This window comes from Ursus arctos, unplaced genomic scaffold, assembly GCF_023065955.2.
Source record: "Ursus arctos isolate Adak ecotype North America unplaced genomic scaffold, UrsArc2.0 scaffold_5, whole genome shotgun sequence".
Classification (NCBI taxonomy): Eukaryota; Metazoa; Chordata; class Mammalia; order Carnivora; family Ursidae; genus Ursus; species Ursus arctos.
In genome coordinates this window covers 72,091,002-72,112,714 of record NW_026623067.1, presented here as the reverse complement: position 1 = coordinate 72,112,714, position 21,713 = coordinate 72,091,002, and the positions used below count along the sequence as shown (strand labels likewise).

The 21,713-nt window shown below is 37.3% G+C and overlaps 1 protein-coding gene across 1 annotated transcript in view; it reads right to left on the bottom strand.

The window, feature by feature from the left end:
- ADGRV1 (adhesion G protein-coupled receptor V1) overlaps window positions 1-21,713 on the bottom strand; it is a 508,055-nt gene that overhangs the window by 297,513 nt on the left and 188,829 nt on the right. The window contains exons 71-77 of the mRNA XM_026498632.4: window positions 21,404-21,547; window positions 18,849-19,023; window positions 18,051-18,186; window positions 15,093-16,201; window positions 11,655-11,772; window positions 10,569-10,740; window positions 2,030-2,272 (exon numbers count right to left, since the gene is read on the bottom strand). Coding sequence (XP_026354417.4) covers window positions 2,030-2,272; window positions 10,569-10,740; window positions 11,655-11,772; window positions 15,093-16,201; window positions 18,051-18,186; window positions 18,849-19,023; window positions 21,404-21,547 — 2,097 coding nt within the window. The remainder of the gene's footprint in view (window positions 1-2,029; window positions 2,273-10,568; window positions 10,741-11,654; window positions 11,773-15,092; window positions 16,202-18,050; window positions 18,187-18,848; window positions 19,024-21,403; window positions 21,548-21,713) is intronic.

Genomic DNA, 21,713 nt, shown 5'->3' with positions numbered 1-21,713 from the left:
ACTATAGTATTTATGTACTGGGAACGCTGACCTGCCAAAGGGTATGTATGCTACAGCTCCTGTTTTAACTATATTATTATAAGCTATTTAAAGCAAAATGAAAATTGATATCTTTGTAGCAGAATAGTAACTTAGTCCATAATTATTTTCTCATTCCCACCAGCTACTAGAAAAGAGAATTATATGTCTTTGTCTTCTAGTAATAAACCCAGCATTCAGAGAGAGAAAATGCACTGGCAATGAAGGAACAAGAAAATAAAATAATACCAGAGAGGTGAGACTTTCCATTTTTTAATTAATTTTTTTAAAGTTTTGAGATAATTATAGATTCACATGCAGTTATAAGACATAAGAGTGATCTCCTGCACCCTTAACTCAGTATCAGTCCTTGGTAACAACTTATAGAACTATAATACATCATAACTGTGATATTGACATTGATAGAGTCAACATATGAAACACTTTCATCACCACAGGGATTCTTCATGTTGATTTTCATAGTGTTATAAAAATGCTACAAGTTACATGCTAGTGACAGCATGTGTTTTTTCAAGGAATCATTTATGACGAATCTAGAAAGAATATAAGTGAATCTGATAGAGATACTAACATTCAGATTCTTACTTTGGGAACTTCAATCTCACTCTCATTTGAGTGCATGAACTAGTTTATAATGTGCCTCAAATCTCTTTATCATCTGTTCTTCATCTCCAGTCCCCCTTCTTCCACTCTACAAAGTAGTGAGCATATGATGATATATATTTCATGGGAGAAGCAGAAGAATGAAGCACATATTTTATCCCATTTCTCTGCCTATCTTCAATGCTCAAAAGAAAAAATACTAAAGTCTCCCCACTATGAATCAAAATACCTCTTTCTGTTCGTGCCACTCACTTCAAGGCTATTTAGAATGGAGTTTATTTCTAGAGTCTCATATGATAGTTTTGTCTTCTTGTTTGCCAAGCTGTGGACTGTCGCAAAGGCCACCTTTTCTGCCTGACAAGCTTCCAGACAGCTCAGGAGGGACAGCGCTGGTTCGAATTTCTCATCCCTGACTCACTGCAGTTGCTACAGAAACTGGCTGCACATAAGTTGTACTTTAATGCGCAGAATGTTCCACATGTTTGAGCCACCCAACAAGTACATACTATGTAGCACTTTGGAAACAACAATACAACAGCCACCACCTTTGAAACCTTGAAGCCTAAAGAGTCACCAGCTTTGGAATCTTGAAAGAGGGGAAATGGCAGCACTGACCAGAATGGTGGTTTTCCAAACTGTGGATTTCTTTGAGTTAGATGATGAGTCAAGGAAAAAAAAAAAAGGTGGGTGGGGGGGAGTTAAGGTGGGCAAGCTCTAATCCCCACAAATGTGCTTCCAGCACAGTAGACACATACTTTGGTGTTAATATATTAGAGTTTGGCTGCTAAAACAAAGTTTAAAGAATAATGCTGGAAAGGTCTATGGTGCTATCTGGACCAATTCCAGGGTCCGGTCACTTAGTGTATCACAGCATTGCTTTTCTGAGTCCCTGGTTACCCACCTACTCCCTCCCTTCCCCCTGAGATCACCTAACAGGAGGGATGTGAAAAGTGGCAGGCAGACCTCGTGAACTCAGGGATTTCAAGAAACCTCAAGATCAATTAGTATGTGATATTTTGGAGAAGGAGATTCTCAACTAGTTCAGATACAGAACGTAACAAAGACTCTTATTTTTTGTTTCTGGTCTTTCACAGTTACATCCTGGAAAAATTTTAGCTCCCTAGAGAATTTATAGAACAGATTTATGCAAAATGTCTTGCATTATATTATCACCTTTTTCAAAAAAAAAAATACAAGACTGTCACTTTAAAACATAACCTAAGTGAAACTGAACTGCTTCAAGGATAAAGCTTAATGTAATCAACATAGGGTGAATTATGATGGTATCATGAGAAAATAATGTTATCAACTATTTTTTTTTCATTACCTAAGCTACAGGTAAAGAAGAAAACCCTAATGTGGGTTAATCTGTGTATTCCGTGCTCACCTGGGTACTGAAGTTAACAGACATCATTAGTCCTGTTCCGGAATCTCTGGCCACCTGCAGACTGATTAAAGTGGCCTTCTTATGAGCCACTGGCAGCCGTGAACCCACAGAAAAATACACGAGGCTTTGAGGTCCGGCAGTCTGTAAGAACTGAATCGGCGCAAATCTGGCACTATGGTTTATCGCTGCTCCGGCACTCACTTCGTACAGTTCCACAAAAAAAGGCATTTCAATGGGAGGTACCTGACAATTAGAAAATGAAAAAAGAAGGATGATTACCAATATGTTTCTATTTTTAGCTAATTCTGGCATGAAGAAATCATTCTATTAATATACATTATAAAAATAAATATATATCTGGAGATACATCCCGTATAATCACAGGATTAAGTTCTTATGTTAGATTACCACAGGGCTTATTTTTTTGGATTTTCTTTAACAAACACCTTTACTCTCTCTGGGTGAGCTTCTTACTAGAAAATCGGTATCAGGAGACAACCTTTGTGTACTTCGATACATAAAAGGATAAATAAAACATATTCATACAATGAAATGCTATTTAGTAGTTTAAAGGTATGAACCATCTCAGTGTTCTTCACCATGGATGGATCTGAAAACATGTTAATGAGTAAAAAGAATCAAGTTGCATAATGATGTATACAGCACAATACAATAAATGTGAAGTTTACAATTAGATTAAGCTTACTACATCATGTTAATAGATACACATTTATGTAAAGATTTAGAAACAAAATAGGCTCCCAGTTATGGAATGAATAACTCATGGGAATAAAAGGCACGGCACAGGGAGTACAGTCAATGGTACTGTGATGGTGTTGTATGGTGACAGATGGTAGCCACACTTGTGAGCACGGCATGATGTACAGAAACATTGAATCACTATGTTGTACACCTGAAATTAATGTAACATTGTGTGTCAACTATACTCAAATAAAAAATTAAAATACATAAAATAACAATGGACAAAAATACTTATATATCAAATAAAAAAAACCCAAATATCACTGTGACAGCAGTTGGCATGGGTAGAAAGGTTGGCTTGGGGATGGGGCAGGGTGTGGAGTTGGAGAATGACAGTGGGAACAGGGGAAAAAGAGAGCTTCAACTTTGTAAGGTTTTATTTTTAAAGGATTATATGGAAATATGAACAAATACTCATAATAGTCAATTCTGTAATTTTATGTATTTTTCAATATTTCCCCAAATTCAGTATCAAATAAGTCTAAATTTAGTCTGCTGGTTATAGTTTGTCATGTTTCATCCCAGTTCTTTCTTAACAATCTCAAAAAATTTATTCTCTAAAGCCTGAATTCAATTTGTAACATAATATGACTCACCTGTTTTTACTTACTCACTCTTACACAATAATCTAAAAATCTTAGCAGTACTATTAGCTTTCTGGCATAACTCAAAGAAGCTAAGCTGATACATTTTTCAACTGCACGTGTCATTGTCTAATTTGATATAGCGCATTATTTTTACCTATTAGGGGCCTTATTCATCATTTGTTTTGTGATCATTTTAAAAAGAATCATTATGTCATGAAACAATACAATAAACTTTAATAAGATCCAAGAGTAAATCAAATCTTAGTCATACAATAAACGAACTTAATCTCATTTTATTATCTGAAGAAATATATTTAGCTTCCCCATGGCACATATCATTCTTTACTTTTCCTGGTCAGCTGTCAGTAATATTGAAATGTGGAGATAACAGTGCTCTTCCCACTTTTGAGAAACCAAATTTGGCAAGTACAATAAAATAAAACACTAGGAAAGTATGGGTAACTCATTCAAGAATTGTTATTCCCTAATGGCCAAGTAAGCTTGAATTCACAATAATTTCTTGTAACTAAGGATGTCAGCATAGTACATTCCAACACAGCCTCTTGCCTTTTTTTCCAGTGAAATATTTCTTTGCTTTGTGATGATGATTAGAACGTTACTTATAACAACTTAGAGTCAAAAGAATATGTTATAATCTAAGTAAAGAACCATCTAAAACTGAATAGCATACAGACGGGTGCCAACACATAATTAGACTAGAGACAAATGAATCTTCCAGTCTTATAACAAAATAGTCTATTCAAACAAGATGCCTGAATTATATTGGGAAACCAAAACTCACAGATCCTATCTGCACCTCCCTAAACTTAAATACGACTTGGAGAACCTCACAAGAACCCATTTCATGTGTAACTGCCCTAAGTTCCTTTCCTGGTTAGGTCAGAAGCATTCCAGGGTGAGCTTTTACTCGACTAGAATAAAATTATTTTTCATGGGCCCAGATCAGCTCAGAAGCAGACAAACAAAGAAATAATAAAATAATATCTTACTTACTTAAATATTTTTTAAAATATTTGCAACAAATGGGTTAAGAGCTGCCTCCTAAGTTAATTCTCTATCACCTTTACACATTTTGCTAATATAGAACCAATCAATAAAGCAGCAGGGAAAGGGGAAACGGTCTGGAATTCAAAAGACAAGTTCGAATCTTGGCCAAATAATTTACTCGGGAAAGTTACCTAAATTCTTTGTAACTTCAAAATGAAAACAATTAATAACTGCAGAAATGATGATTAGAGATATGACAGTAGAAAAACTTCATGTTGAGGGTTGGGAGACTGGACTGAAATTAGAAGAAACAACCATTAATCAGTGATGTCATTCTATGGATGAATGTGTTGTGTTTGCTGTGTTGAGTCGCTGTGTTGTAATAACTCCCTAATCATTAGTGTTAATGCAGCTACTACTCAAGCCACTGAATTGTCTTGGGCTTCATTCCCATCCATTCTAAATAACAGTAATACAACCCTGTCTTATGAAGGGACAGCTCCCTCTAAGGACTGCGCAAGGAACTTCTCTCATTCATTATCTCATTTACTCTAACAATGCTATCATTAAACCGGTCAGACACGGCAGGCTCAGGAGGGCTAAGCAACTTGTCTCATGTCACTCAGCTAATTTTTTTTTTTAAAGATTTTATTTATTCATTTGACAGAGAGAGAGACAGCCAGCGAGAGAGGGAACACAAAGCAGGGGGAGTGGGAGAGGAAGAAGCAGGCTCCCAGGGGAGGAGACTGATGTGGGGCTCGATCCCAGAACGCTGGGATCACGCCCTGAGCCGATGTGGGGCTTGATCCCAGAACGCTGGGATCACGCCCTGAGCCGAAGGCAGATGCTTAACGACTGACACTCAGCTAATTAGCAGAAGAGCTAAGATTTGAACCAAGACTTCTATCATCAGAGTCCAAGCTCTTACCACCTCTTTCCTGAATAAGTTCAGTATTCTTGAAGCCCTTCCTTTATGTAAACATGTAGAGATGGTTCTTAGGTCTGTTGGGACCTCCAAATAATCTCTCAAAGCCTACTGTGGAAGAACATGGCCACTGAACCAGTCTCATTTACTTCTCTAAGTATCAGTTTATCAGACATAAAAAGAAGAATTTGAACTAGATAAAGTCATGTTTCCTTCTGGTCACGAAATGTGAGGTGTTAAAATGCATATTAGAAGCTCACAGTACATTTTTGAAAAATATTTTTTCATTCTTCTAAAACTGTAACTTTCTTCCTTCTTTTTAAATTTCCTCTTATTGCAACTAGAATGTGTATTACTCTTACCTACACTTTGCCTTTCAACAGCTAGGAAGATAATGAGAGCAAAATGCTTTGAAAATTAGCTGGTTTTTAGGATGCAGAAGAAAACTCAACTCTATGATTTGGGCATTATATTAGGAAGAGAAATAAGAGAAGAAACCGAATTCTTTCTCTTACGTAACTGAAAGTACTTAGATATAGGTTTAGTAGCATTTCCCTAGTTCGGAAAAAGTATATACACAGTTGGCATCCTATGTACTGCCCATGACATTCTCCTAATCCATAATTATAATGTCTTTAGTATCTAGGGCTTCCCTTGGTGTCTCCTCCCAGTAGGGCAAGCTCAGAGGAAACAATCTCTTCTCCCACGTACAACTCTACCCAGCCTATTTCCCTTCCTTTCAGCTTCTCCAAGACCACCTCTGTTTAGCTCTTTTCTTTTCCCCTTCTCTCCTGCAGGTAGAGACCCCCCCTTCAAATAAGACACAACTTGTCTATCTTTCAGGATCTTTACCTACTATACCTGCCTGCTGTTACCAATAACGTATTTCTACTCCATGAAAATCATTTTTATCTCTAAATACAAATTAGTCTTACTTTACAAGAACCCAGTCAGCAAAAGACTGATAAAGACTTATCTAAACAGCATTATAGGGGTGCCTGGGTGGCACAGTTGTTAAGCGTCTGCCTTCGGCTCAGGGCGTGATCCCAGCATTCTGGGATCGAGCCCCACATCAGGCTCCTCCGCTGTGAGCCTGCTTCTTCCTCTCCCACTCCCCCTGCTTGTGTTCCCTCTCTCGCTGGTTGTCTCTCTCTGTCAAAACAAATAAATAAAATCTTTAAAAAATAAAAAAATAAACAGCATTATAGGATTGAACTGACTTTGATCTCAAAAGTTTTTTTTTTACAAGGTTGACATCTGTGTATGAAATAGATGTATTCTGAATTTAGTGAGATCCGTCCAAGATTCTAATTCACCAAAAATCCTATTTGAGATAAAATGCAAAACAAAATTGTCAATAACTCCTGTATACAATACATATTTATGGAGGATGATGGGAGGAATGTAAAGATGAGTAAAACCATGTTCTAATTTTCAAGCAAGTGAGAGTCCCATAGTCAAGATAAAATATGCATGATAAGTTTAGCCCTACATATTACCGGTAACTTTCATTAAAAAAAGGTACAAAGTCTTTGTAAATTTAGAAAAATAAGAATTCTAAATTGAGGGGAGCCTGGGTGGCTCCATCATTTAAGCGTCTGATTCTTGATTTTGGCTCAGGTCATGATCCCAGATTCCTGAGATCAAGCCCCAAATCAGGCTCTAAGCTGACATCGGATCCTGCTTGAGATTTGCTCTCTCCCTCTGCCCCTCCCCCTGCTCATACTCTGTCTGTCTCTCTCAAAAAAAAAAAAAAAAAAAAAAAAAAGAATTCTAACCAGAGATATCAGGGTAGGCATCATGAAGGAAGTGGTATTTTGATTAGTCCCTAAGGGAGAGTTAGGAAACATGAGGTTGTGGGGGTTGAAGTCACAAAATTACTTGAAAAATGCCTAGAAAATGGCTTAAGTGTTTTCAAGTAGAATAAGATCATCAAATGTTTTGAATACTGAAATTTCAGCACAATAGAAAGTATTAGCAGCTAATGAAACTCCTTCTCATGAAAAGTAAAAAAATGATAAAATGGTAGGTTAAATTAGAAAAATCAGTGGGAATTTAATATTTTAAAATTTTATTTCCTAACTCTATCACAACCAAGGTGACCCACGGCAGCAGCACCTTTGCCAAACATCAATTCCCATGCATATCTAGAACATATATTTAGATTTCTAAAACTCTTTCTGGTGAAAGAAGTCATTCCTTGGACAGTAATTGACTAGATGTCTTCAATTGGAAAAATCAGGATGGCTACAGAACATATGTCATTGCTATAAAGCAAAAATATTTCCAGAGAGTTTTAAAGGAATATGAAAAGACAAAAGATCACCTTAATAGGACTTTTAGTGGCCATGCCGTGGCTATCTGAGTAGCAAAAAGAAGGCCATTCAGTTAGTAATTAAAATTAATTGATAGACCTAAAGGGTATTATGCTAAGAGAAATAAGTCAGACAGAAAAAGACAAATACCATATGATTTCATCACTTGTATGTGGAATGTAAAAAACAAAACAAATGAACAAACAAAAAAGCAGAAACAGACCCATAAATACAGAGAACAACCTGGTTGCTGTCAGAGAGGAAGGGGTGGGGGATGGGCAAAATGGGAGAAGGGGAGTGGGAGATACAGGCTTCTGGTTATGGAATGAATAAGTCACAAGGATAAATGATACAGCATAAGGAACATAGTCAATGATACTGTAATAGCATTATATGATGACTAGTGGTAGCTATACTCACGGTGAGCATAGTATAACTTATAGACTTGTTGAATCACTATGTTATATTTGAAACTAATGTAGCATTGTGTGTCAATAAAAAATAAAAATTTTTTAATTAAAAAAAACAGTTGAATTTGAGTCTCTAAGGGTACTTCAGGGAGAAAATTTACTGTAGTGTATAAAAAAGTGGTTATAATGGAAAAGTGTGAATATAATAGTGTGTACTTAATATTTTATTAATTTTAATTTGAAGAAGAGTATTAACATACTTGGACATTTATGTCTTTGATTAAGTATGTATTCATTTACTAAAGAATGATAAACATTCTTTCTATATGTAAGTAGGAAGAAGCTACCAAAAAAATTGTGAATAAAATAATCCTTCCTAGAAAGAGTAAGAATTGTACCAAGAATAGCAGTAAAGTATTAGGACCTATGAAACACATATAAATGAAGATGAAAACAAGTCAGAAGTGAAAGAATGCTGGTAGTTGCGTGCAAGTTGAAAGACGGCACAACTGTGTGTTCCATTGTCACAGAAGAGATGAGCTAAAAGGGATGTACTAAGAACACAGGTTTGTTATCTCATCTTTTATTAGATGAAGCCTCTACGTTGCCCTCCTAAATACAACAAGATACTAAAAAGGCAGGTGCATATTTCTAATACCTCAAATAGACCAGCTCCATATTCAAGAGTAATAGGGCAGGGTGCATGGGTGACTCAGTCAGTTAAGTGTCTACCTTTGGCTCAGGTCATGATCCCAGGGTCCTGGGATCAAGCCTTGTATCAGGCTCCCTGCTCAGCGGGGAGTCTGCTTCTCTTTACCCCTCCCCCTGCTCGTGCTCTCCCCCTCTCAAATAAATAAATAAATAAATATATATATATATATATATATATATTTTTTTTTTTTTTTTTTAAAGAGAGAGTAATAGGGCAATTGTTAATGTAAAGCTGGCCCTGCGAAGTTCAAAGAACAAATCATTCTGGAGAAAACACATGGTGTTAAGAAAAATCAACCTGTACGGCATGAACTTAAAAAAATATATAATGATCTAAAAAGTGAAGTCCTAAGATAGATCCCAACCAGATGACCAGCAATTCTCATTTGTAACAACTTTAGACAAGAACCAGGACCCATAATCCCAACAAAGAACAAAACGGTGATAACCAAGAATATGTAACCTTCTGAAATAAGTATTATTCCTCTTTTGGAACCAGTAAAATTATTACAGTTCCAGGAAGGTCTGAAAATAAGTACTACTGTAACCTTAGAGAAAATCAATATACCTGGTACAGTAATCCTCAGAAAGTGAAAAAACAAGTAGAGAAAAAAAATGAAAAAAAAATAAATCTACAATATTGTTATTTTGAATGGATTTAAGCATAGTTACATGTTTTGAAATGATTGCACTTGTGCATGCTTTTCTGTGGTTTAAAGTGTCTGGCATGGACAAAAAAACGATGAAACAGTATTATTTCTAGTTTTTGTATTAAGTATTTGAGTTTAATAAACTAAGTAGTAGACCAAAAAAAAAAAAACCACTATCGAGTGCTCCTTAGGCATTTAATTATCACATTAAAAAAAAAAAAAAAAGGTCACGGGGCGCCTGGGTGGCACAGCGGTTAAGCGTCTGCCTTCGGCTCAGGGCGTGATCCCGGCGTTGTGGGATCAAGCCCCACATCAGGCTCCTCCACTATGAGCCTGCTTCTTCCTCTCCCACTCCCCCTGCTTGTGTTCCCTCTCTCGCTGGCTGTCTCTATCTCTGTCGAATAAATAAATAAAATCTTTTAAAAAAAAATAAAAAATAAAAAAATAAAAAGGTCACACACATTTACTAAATGACTTCAGCTCTGGTAAGTTGGCAGTGACTAATACCATATGAATAATGCAGATTCCCATGGAAAGACAGGGGCATGCTTGTCTCCTAAGTGCCATGTGCAACATGAATGCATAGAAATTTATCCAAATGCTCAGCAAGCATGGCCTCAGTACTTCTTTAGTAGATCAAAGCTGAACTCTCTAACTAAATATGAATAAAGAATGAGAAAACTTTCATTCTATGGGTGAAATCTATGGATATAATATGATTTGGCCAAAACTACAAGTATGATAAGAGCATTAACATTAAACATTCAGAGTAATCACAGATTTTTTTTTTCAGAGATATTAAACTGGCTGAAAAGGACTCAAGGGATCATTCACACAAGGAGCACGTGGTCCAGAAGAATCTTGGAAATGACAAAAAACAGAAATGGAGAAACCTGATGAGCTTTTCATATTACTATTGAGCTATTATTGGCATATAACACTGTATTAGTTCTAGGTGCACAACTGATGAGCTTACTAAAAAATTCATAATTCAATAATGTGTAAATCTTAAGTCTATTATCCAGAAAAGAGATTTAGATATTATGGCTAGGCGAGACACAAAGGATCTCTACATAACCAATGTGTAAGTTTCAACAAAGTGACTTTAAATTGACTAATTCTAAAGAAATGTAATTAGAAGTTGAAAATACAGTTCCTCCCCACTTCTTACCTTCCCCGGTTTGAGCTCAATGGTGATCATACACTTTGTTTGACCCACTGTACAGGTCGTGGTCCCGGACACAGATAGAAGTTCATCCATCAGGTTCACACCATCTTTCTCGAGCATGGCTGCTGTTTTGTTAAATGTGACTCGCCAAAAGACCTTGACATCTTCAAAGGCCCTAGGAACAAAGCAACACCTATGCAAATGGGTCTAACGTGTCAACACCGTGCTAAGTGTACTTCTTCCACCCAAAGCACAGCACTTCCTTGACCACGGATAATGCTGAAAATAACCAGTTCTCCTCATTACAGTTAAGAAATTAAGGCCAGAATTTAGGTGGCATTCTTCCACTACACTCTATTCAATACTAAGTTTTTCTTAAACTACTATGTATCAAGAATGTGGAAACAAATAATACTTTTCTGCCTACTATGCCTATTGTGTACCAGAAATATGAGAATAAAAATTATAGGGTACCCCTGCCTTCAAGTAAATGTTCTTCATATGTCAAGAATTCTTCTAAAGGAAACACACTACTGCTAAAAATGGTTGTTATTATAAAAATAAAGGGCAAGGGATGACCTACATTTCCAGAGAATTTACACCCAAAATGGAAAAGGTCATTTATATCCACGTATGTGGGTGTATACCACACGCACGTCTGTGATGAGCATCTGGAAGATGGGTACTGGAGAGTATTAAGATGAAAGCAAAATTTTGGTACTCCAAGTCCCCCTAACATTAAACAGTTACATACGCAGAGCAATCAAATAGCAGATATGCTGAAGTGATGACTTTCGTAAGCCGACATCTGTATGGTACTTGATGAAGTACAAAATATTCAAGGTGGCCCTAAGTTAGACTCCTTAACCAAGTGTGTTAAACCACAGATTACGAACGAGAGCAAAAAAAACCCCAAAAAACAAAAAAACAGAACCCCAAAAAAAAGACGAGAGCATCTGAACACTGACATACCAAATTCCACACTATCTTGTATTAGCATTTCATCCTGTCTTTACCATTTTATGAATCCAAACCAGATACTGTATTGACACATAGGATGTTACATCTTCTACGTATATATCAACATACCTGTTTGGCTGCCTTGTGACAGTGAGATGCAGTCTGCTCTTATCAGCCCCTTCACCCAGCTCCAGTCCACTCTGGGACTCCTCACTGAATCCTATGATGCCATTGTGAAGATCACTCCCTGAGAAGAAAAATGGAGGGTTATAATATACTTAAGACTCTAAAAGAGTTCCTCCATGAGGCGCCTGGGTGGCACAGCGGTTAAGCATCTGCCTTCGGCTCAGGGCGTGATTCTGGCATTGTGGGATCGAGCCCCACATCAGGCTCCTCCGCTGGGAGCCTGCTTCTTCCTCTCCTACTCCCCCTGCTTATGTTCCCTCTCTCGCTGGCTGTCTCTATCTCTGTCAAGTAAATAAATAGAATCTTTAAATAAATAAATAAATAAATAAATAAATAAATAAATAAATAATAAATAAAAGAGCTCCTCCAGTGCTTCACTCATCTTTCCAGCACAGATGGAATAAAAGTGAGAAATTACAAGTGAGTAGGGGGATTAAAATGTTTAAAGATCTTTACTAAAAATAGAGTAGAATCAAAATTAAAATATCAAGGTAGCTAACACCGGGAGAACATTAGGTTAGAAGAAAGAAAACATCAAATCCTATTCCCCACCCTGACATACATGCTCATCTCTCTCTGACATTTGATAGCCCTTTATATTTTACATATGTTGACTATTTAAAGTTATTATACCCTACTGGAGTAGTAGCAATGTTCTTATTTACTTACTACAGTATCGAGAGCAGTGTCCAGCATATTACAAGTGTTTAATGAATATTTACTGAATAATGAATTCCATTTAACTGATTTACCTTCCAATAAAAGCATTTATGTTATGCATTCAGTCATTTGCCCCAAAGAAAAACAGAACTATTAATGAGCTCCTAAGTATCTCCAAGTAAAAGAAACACCTCTGAGCAACATTTGAGGTTACACGCACTATCATACTACAAATCGTGTTTAAGATGGAAGCAGCCTAGGGCCCACACCACACTGAAATGGTCACTCCAAATCTTTGCCAGCGCATAAACTAGCTTCTCAGACTAGAGAAATGCCAGTAAACAGTTCCTGCTGCTTTCGATTACCCAGTGGCTCAGTTTTGCAAAGTGATCCTAAAAGAATGACCCCCAAAGCAGTAAGTTTCAAAAACCACTTGTACCCATCACTGTGAAACCTGACTGCTAATTCCAAGGAGACAGAACCTCTGAAATTAGGGGTCAGGATAAGGAAAGAGAAAACCACCTAATGGTCCCATTGGGGCAGAGCCAGTAGGCACCAGCCCCTATTCTGCAGGTCTAAAGTTTGAGAAAATGTGGAGCCTATTAATTAGGGACCATTTTGTCCTGGTGTCTCATGTGTGCCTTGTTTCCACTAGACTGCCAATCGTCATCCTTACCCATTAATCACTACGATCACTCCTTAGCCCTGCATCAGAACCTGACATCAACTTTCTTCTTCAGCAGCAATTGTTTCCTTGTCATTTTGGTGGGAATTTGGTCTCTTCAAACAGATTATAAACTTCTCACAAGCACAAGCATTTTCTTTTCCAGTCCGATAGCACTTAGCATGGTTCTATTGAATATAATACTTCCCTTACCACACCTACAATAATAAATTTGATGTCAAGTTTCTAGTAAGATGAATCAAGACTTCTAATGTGCTAATGATTAAACCCAAAACTAAACTATTTTCTCCTGATATTATTTTGAAAGTTTGTTCTAAAATCTAAATGTGAAAAGACTATGAAGATTAGCTGAAGATAAGAGGAATGGGAAAAATTAATGATGTGGTTAAGAGGGAAATACTATGTTAAAAAGCCAGGAGAGGACAATACAAATAAGGAAATGTGGAGTATATGATCATGCAAATGTACTGTAGATGTTGTCAGGTAAATTATATCACGTGACATTAAGAAGTAGGTAAGGAGTTGATCATTTGCCATCTGTGTGTCATCAATGTACCTTATGTAGGGAAGGTAAATGTTAGAGTACCTACCTCATTCAGGCTCAACTGAGTGACTGCCTGGAGAGTTAGACTGGGATATCCCTGGGATAGCAAGGAGCCTCCAGCAACTATTTTGACTGGCCTGTGCCTCTGCCAAACTAGTTGCTAAAAATTTTGACTGTCATCCCTGGTCGCATTCAAATACTTATAATTAAATATCTATGTCATGGAATGGGGGAGGAGGTCGCTGAGTCAAAATAATTTTAATAGAAAAATGTAAGTAATTCACAGTACGCTAATGTGAATCAAAATCAGTAAATAACTTGGTGAATAGAATTAGTATTTATAATTCTCAATAAACTGGAAGAACAGAAATAAATAACAATTCTGACTGGTGTAAATTTGTTGGGTCACATAAATGGGATGATGCTGGGTATAAGAGGAAGTTACACCATTGCAAAATTATGACTGATGTATTACTGAATGGCTAAAGTACAATAAAAATTCTGGAAGGAGGCATCAAATCCTAACAGTGGACCATAAAGATGTTTATTCTAAAATTTTCCTTTTATAAAAGAGAAACAAGAAGAGTAGACACGAAATGATTTCATTGAGTCTCCCAATTGATGGTTGATCTGGGCTACAAATATATGCTTCATGACATTTAGTTTTTTTTCCACTATGTTATTTTATCATGGTGTCATCTGAAACTGTAAAGCACTATATAAAATTCTTAAATGCTTATAAAAAAGAGCAGAGTAGGTAAGAATCACAAGATGGTCTTGTCAATACTCTAAATAGTGTAAGGTACTGACAAGCTGAGCTAAACCACGTTAAGAAATACAGTACAATTTCACACGAAAACTACAAACTATCAACTGAAACCTTTTAGAAGATGGAACAAGGAACTCTTTAAAAAAAGCACTGAATTTTTAAGCTATTGTAATATATACACCCACTGGTAAAAAAAAAAAAAAAAAAAAAAAAAAAAGTTACATAAACTGCACTGGTTTAGAAGGAGAACAAAAGAAAATAGTTTTAATCTATTTCCCAACATAAAGGAAGAATTTCCTAATAATGAGACTTAGATTTTGGGGATGGATTATATTGAAAGCAGTTTGGAAATTCAGAATGAGGTTTCACAACAGGACAGGCAATCATGTGTTTGGGTAATTAAATTAAATATTTTCCCAAGGAAGAACATGGACTTATGCATTTTTAAGGTTTTCCCTATATTGTGAAGGTATAAGTTTTATAAATTGTTTAACTGGCTCGGAGCTAAGTGACATTTACAGTCCATTAAATTCTAGCTTGGCGCCTCAGAACAACATCATGAGTTCATATTATGGGTCCATGCCACAAGAAAACAATGTTTTAATGAATAACTATGAGTGAGTCAAGTAATTCACCCTCTCAAATCAAATTTAAGACAGAATAATATTATTACAAATTCTGTAGCACAAGCACATTTTTACGTCCATTACCCCAGAGATATACCTGTAATAATGATCCTGGCAAAAGCTGCAAATCCACTGTCATCCTTCCCCTTCACAATCTGTGCTCCCCCTTGAGGGTCTGTAAGAAACACGTAGAACAATTCTTGCCCCTCAGGCTCCTCATCATCCAAAATCTGAACCAATACTTGACGTTCTCTTTCCCCATCTATAAACGTAAGGATAAGAGTGTGTTCTTCAAAATCTTCTTCTTCAGTGGCCCACGTTAGGTTGGAAATTCCACTGATATCATGAAAGGGCAATGCATTTGGTTCCTTCTGAGCAGATCTTTCACCAAAAGTTTTAACTGTTATAGTGACATTGCCAGTAGACCCACCAGTTCTTCGAATAAGAATTTCTGCAGCATTAAATGTACCATTTTTCACCTCTTCTTCAACATAAACAATAGGTGGCCCAAGACTAAATACTCCATGGACGGAAACATTTGCAGTCACAGTGGCCAGATCAGGCTTCTCAGACAAGGCAGATGTATCAGGAACGGTGACAAGTTTCTCAGGGATGGCAGATACACCAGTCGCCTCAGTAATAATGGCAACCATTTCAGTGGGCTGTGGAACAGCTGTCATCTTGGTTGTGTCAGGGTATATGGTTGAGAAGTCAGTTTCTACAGGAATGAGAGCTGTGTCAACTGCCACAGCCACAGTTGTCTTAGGGAAAGAAACATCCATTCCTGCTGGGTCGTCATTATCCAATATTGTGATCAATGCCACGCTAAAATCTTGATTCAAGCGTGGTCTCCAATCGGCATCAAACTTTTGTAATCCTTTCATTTCTACTGAAGTTAGATTAACGTAAAAAATTTCTTCTTCCTCGGGAAGCTGATCGTTTATAATGATTATTTCAAAATCCACCTCAGGTTGGAATTTTTGAAAAAGCAGTTCCCCATTCTGAACAGGCTCAAAGTCCTCCACGGGCTTTGCACTTCCTGCCGCTGTCTGGTAGGAAACTTTAACAAGATCACCATGGAACCCAAACAGTCTTTGGACATATAATCTGATCAACTGTGTATCCTCTGACACCATGACATTTCTAGAACTAGGGGAAAACTGAAAGACTCCCATTGGTTCAATTTCAGCAAAGGTGAAACCTGATCTAGAAAAAAAAATGAAAGAACTGATAAGAAATAGGAATACCACTGCAGAGATTCATTTTTCAAATATTTAAGGTGCTTCTCACGAGGGCATCTTAAGGATGGCATGCCCTTTCAAATTCCCTGAAACCCTACTTACTTATTGATGAATATACCAGAACACACAAAATATAAGAACAGAAGCTGCAATTGTGGGTGACAAGCCCTGACAAGCTGTAGGACAGTGAAAAGCTTATAGGTTTCTCTCTGTTTCTCCAGTTTATCCCAGAGAAGCTTTCTGAAGAATCTGAAATATCAGGCTCTCTCCTATGATCAGTACACAGGGAGCCAAGAACTCAAGATTCTTGGATGTCAGCCAGATTTCTTATCTACCAAATAGAAATAGTTGTCTCTATTAGATGCGAAATCCTTGCTTCTTCCAGGGGGCCAGTAGTGGAACTATTCTCTCACACAATTGTTGCTACAATTTTACACACGACTTTGAAGAAACATCCATGATTGAGTGATTTAGATTCATCCTTAGCTTTTCCCTACGCAGTTTTGTTGGGAGTTAAAAGCTTCGCCAGAGCTAACACAGGTGGCCCATCAAGGGAGTTCAGGCCACAGACATAAATTTTCTTTCGCTGCAGGGTTTTGTTTTTTATGTTTTTAATCAGTTTTTTAATCCCTTAGGGAGGACACCCCAGAGCTCATGACTCTCTAGTGTCAAGCACCCATCACTCAACACATAGCATTGTGGTTAAGAGCTCAGACAGTAGAAGACAACCTGGATTTAAATCATGGTCCCAACCTTAATAGGTGTGTGATACTGGGTCTGTTACATATCTGTGAGTCCTTTCTTCATCTAATGGGACTAATAATAATATCCATGTCATATGGCTATTGTGAAGAGTAATAGTAAAGACACACACACATATATATATACACATACACACACATAAAATATATATAAGACATATATAACACATATATACATATAAACCAAATATGTACGTATGAATTATATATATATATAAAATATCTTAAAGCAATGTCTGGTCTAGCTGTTAACTATTGCTATTGTTAAAGGCATTTAAATTTGTTACCCAGCAAGACATTCTGTGGCCAAACATTTTTTAAGTTGCATATGTATAATCTAAAACCATATTTGATTTTGCCACTATCTCCTACACCTAAACACGTATACGAACATATGTGAACACACACTGATGTTGCTTGCACTTTTCTGCCATTTTCCAAGTAAGTAAACGAAGAACAGAAAGATCAGGTAACTTTCCCAAAGTCACACAGCAAGTAAGAGGCAGAGCCAGGACTAAATTCATTAATCTACCTCTAAGGTCTGCCTTCTACTCTTTTGATCAAGCCCATCCCAGGTATGAGAAAAGTAAACTGCTTTTGGCTGGGACATATTTATCTGCAAATATACTGATTTAAATTAAACTCAAAAGAGCCACTGATACAAGTCACATTATAACCCTGCTATAATGCTGATTCTTCTTCTTAATCCCTTGGGAAAATTAGGTATGTTTCAGCAGATACTCAGAAGACAGACTCCTTTAATAATAGGTGACTTTGCCATCACAGTTCTTACTGGAGATGTTACTCCAGACCAACACTACTGAGTGAGAGGTCAGGGAGAATGCTCTTCAAAGCAAGCAGTGGGCGGTGGGCCTACGAAAGTCAGCTTCCCTCCGTGGCATCTTTGGCATGCAGGCCCTGTGTGGCTCTACACTCAAAGTGTTTTCGCATCTGCTTCAAGGAAAGTGAACCTTGTGTCTTCTTCTGTTTCAACTGATAAATTCCAGATTATTCCTCAGAGACGGTGTTGGTTGAGAATCAAGCCCGTCTTACCGAAGTTGAGCCCCACCAGGGGCACTGCTCTGTACTCCTGAGAGGTGAAGAACAAAGGCCTCCGGCCGACCAGGACTGGGAAATGTCCACAGCAAGACTCCTTTCCTTTGTTCTCCATGGGAAAATGAAAGGCTCCCTGAATGGGAATAGGAGAAGAGAAGCAGGGTATTATTTCTGAGTTCTTACACTGGGATTCAACTCTTGAAAATGTAGCAAAATAGAGTCTTTTCCAGAATTTTATGACAGTCTACAAAAGGTAACACATTTAAAAAGTTGGAGAGAGGGGTACGTGAACTGAAAGAAAGGTCCCTACACCAAAATTTTGCCTCCCCCCGTCTATTCTGCAGAGTAGAGGTCAAGTCATCTAACAGGTACATCTCACTGACCCTCACAGAGCTAACGGGATAATAAAAACACAAAGAAGATGAAGCCACAGCTGCTCTATTGTCAGCAATATTCCAGTGAACACGTAAATGAATACAAAGGCGTGCCTTTTTTGATTATTGTACAGGTCACATTATATTTTTAGAACTACTTTTAACAAACTCCTAATATATCAACAGAGTAGTCAGCTTAGTGACCACGGTTTCCAGGTGCCATACGAAGTTTTTAATTTGACTGAATAAAGTTTCTCGTTTTTACCAAGTAGACTGTGCAACTCTGATCACTAAAATATGGGAGCACTGTATGAGAAAACAAACAGTTCATTATCCAGAGTACGGATGAGCCAAGAAAATTAGTGGCCAACCACACATCTCTACATTCTACAGGGAAGATCTCAGCAAAGCGATGACTCACCTAGTTTTGGGGTCATGTTGCCAACAACAAGGAATTCGGGGACTTCTAACCCAGGAGCATATCCAGCCACCCAGGCAACCATGAGAGGGCCGTACGTGCCTCTCCTAGAAATCACAACTTGGCTTGTTCCCGCAGTGATGTCCGTGAGTGCAAAAGCCGTAGATTCAAATCCAACCTGAGGAAAAACATGTTAAGAATATTTTATTTCCCCCTAAAGGTCCCCGTTTTCTGAAGAGCGAGTTAAAAGTCAACTTTCTCTTTGTTTACACAACATATTTTCTTGTTTTAAAATATATTCAATGAAAAATATATTCTATTAAACAGTAACGCTTGAGAAATGACATCTGAGACTTGGAAACTTATTCTATTTTATAATTCTGATTATGGTTTACACTTTTTTTTATCAAAATGAAATCCTTTGAATTTATAATACCCCAAAAAGATAAGTGTAATTATGGTCATATGAAAGCAAAAGATCAAAAACGGAATTTTAATATGACTTGTCTGTGGGTTTTTGTGGAACCTGGTTTATCTAGAACTGAGATCTGACATCTTTCTAAGATATAATAATAAATTCTTCATTTATAAAATGAGCATCATGAACTAGATTTTCTGTTAAGGTTCTTTCCAGCTCTTTGATTCAATTTAATTGTTTTTTGGAAGATCAGGAATGTCCAAAGATTTTTTTTAAATAATCATCTTTTTCATCCATATCAAGTAAGATCTTCTTTTAAGGGCAATCTTCTCAAGGAACCCTGGATTTAAAAATGACTTACAGATGAAATAAGGTCTAGCCAATAAGTAAAAATAAAACTAGATTCCTGGCTTCACATCGTGATTTGGATAACTTAATTTACCTCTTTTGGTCCTAATGTCTATAAATTGGCATACCATATGATTGACAGTTCTATATTAAGACTCATTCTCCCCATTTTTTTTAAGAGGGGGGGAGAGGCAGAGACTCTTAAGCAGGCTCCACGCCCAGCACAGAGCCCGATGCGGGGTCAGATCCCATGACCCTGGGATCATGACCTGGGTGGAAATAAAGAGTTGGATGCTTAACCGACTGAGTCACCCAGACATCCCATATCCTCCCCATTTTAAATTGGAAAGGAAAGTAGCAGAAAAGTCAGAGAAGGTACCCCAGGAAAGCTTCTGGAGCTACAGAAAAGAAAAAGAAAATAAAAACAAAAACGAAACTTCAATGTGACACCAGCCTAGATTCCCTACTACAGTGAGGCTTTTGCTTAGTAATTGTCAAAACCTTTGGTATATCTAAGATAATGCTTGCAACATGGCTAGAGGCTGTTTGAAAGTGTCCTAGCCACCTATCTCTTTCTCTCTTTCTCTCTCTCTCTCTCTCTCTCACACACACACACACACACACACACACAAGTACTGGTAAGAAGTACAGAGGATACACCAAGGACAGGAATACATCCTGACTGGCCTCAATCTTGCCCTTCGAGGTGATACGTGTTGTAACCATGTGCATGAACAACGAGTAGGGAATATTTTGCTATGCCAAATGAATGGTTCGTGTGGAAAGGAATCCTTTTTTTATAACCTGTGTGCAAAAAGAAGACAACAAAACTTCAAAGTATTAAGTTCTAGTCCTCCATTCCCTCTTGAACAGATAAGGTGCAGGAGGAAAAAAACGCACTCTTCTTCTCAGTTATTTTTAATGCTGATGAATTCCATTTAGGGGACAAAGCAAATTCATTCCTTGTGGAGAAGCAGTCCAGGAGGGGGTTTCTGAAAAGCACATCCTTAATGGTCAGAGACCCTGTTACACAAGCTTCTGGCTAGACCTGGCTATCATTTGTGTAGACTACACATCCATATACTGGACTAGGCCTGCCTTAACCAAGCTGAAGGAGCCCCCATCTGAAGGAACAGGATGCAATGCTATCCCATCATGGTCTCAAAAATACACACATTACCATGAGCCAAAGACAATAGCCCTGTCTTGCTCCTACATTGACAGAACCGGCCTACACAGAAAGAAAAGCCCTTAAGTTATTTTTTGTTCTCCTGTGAACTTCTGAAATTATCAGGAAACAATCTTTCCCACACTGAACTCTGGTGGAAGATTCAAATATTTAGGGGCAACCATGTCGCAGGATCTCATCACTAGAATTTATCTCCGTCAGCACGAACTTGTAAAAGACAAATAATCACAATGTTGGTAAATGAAAAAGTCTGAAATATTAACTGATGCTTTGTTCTAATTTTAATTTTGTAGCATAAAATACCTTAATATTAAATACTCAATAAAAACAACCTAAAAAACCGGGAAATTTTGATTCTAAATGACAATTGAAAAAATTCTTATATTCAAATTCTATAGGACACAAACTTTCTAAATCTCCAAAAAGGAAAATTTCAAAACTTGGCAAATTATTTTCATATAATGTATCCATAATGTCTACTTTGATATTGATTTAAGAAAATAGCAATTTTGAGAAAATTTATGTCTAAGAATCTTTTTAGGCCTTCTTATGAATGCTGCCCTCTAGTGGTTCCTGGATGGTTCCACATTCAGGACCAATTACCTGAGAATTAGCGGCTTTCTCAGGGACAGGAAGGACAGCAGATTTAGCTTCTTGGAGAATTTTTGGCATGTCATAGAAACGTCCACTGACAAGCATCGCAGTTACCAGTTGCAAGGTGAAATTAGAGCCCAGGGATAGGAAGACCTACAAACAAACAAGATCAATGACTTTTTTAGTAGGAAAAAATAATTTTCAGAGGAAAATACTGACATTTGACATGAGTCATTAGCACACTGCCTCAGAGTCCTTTTGTACAGTTTCATCAATATATGCCTTTCCCCCCAGGTTATGAAACAAATCACCAGCATGA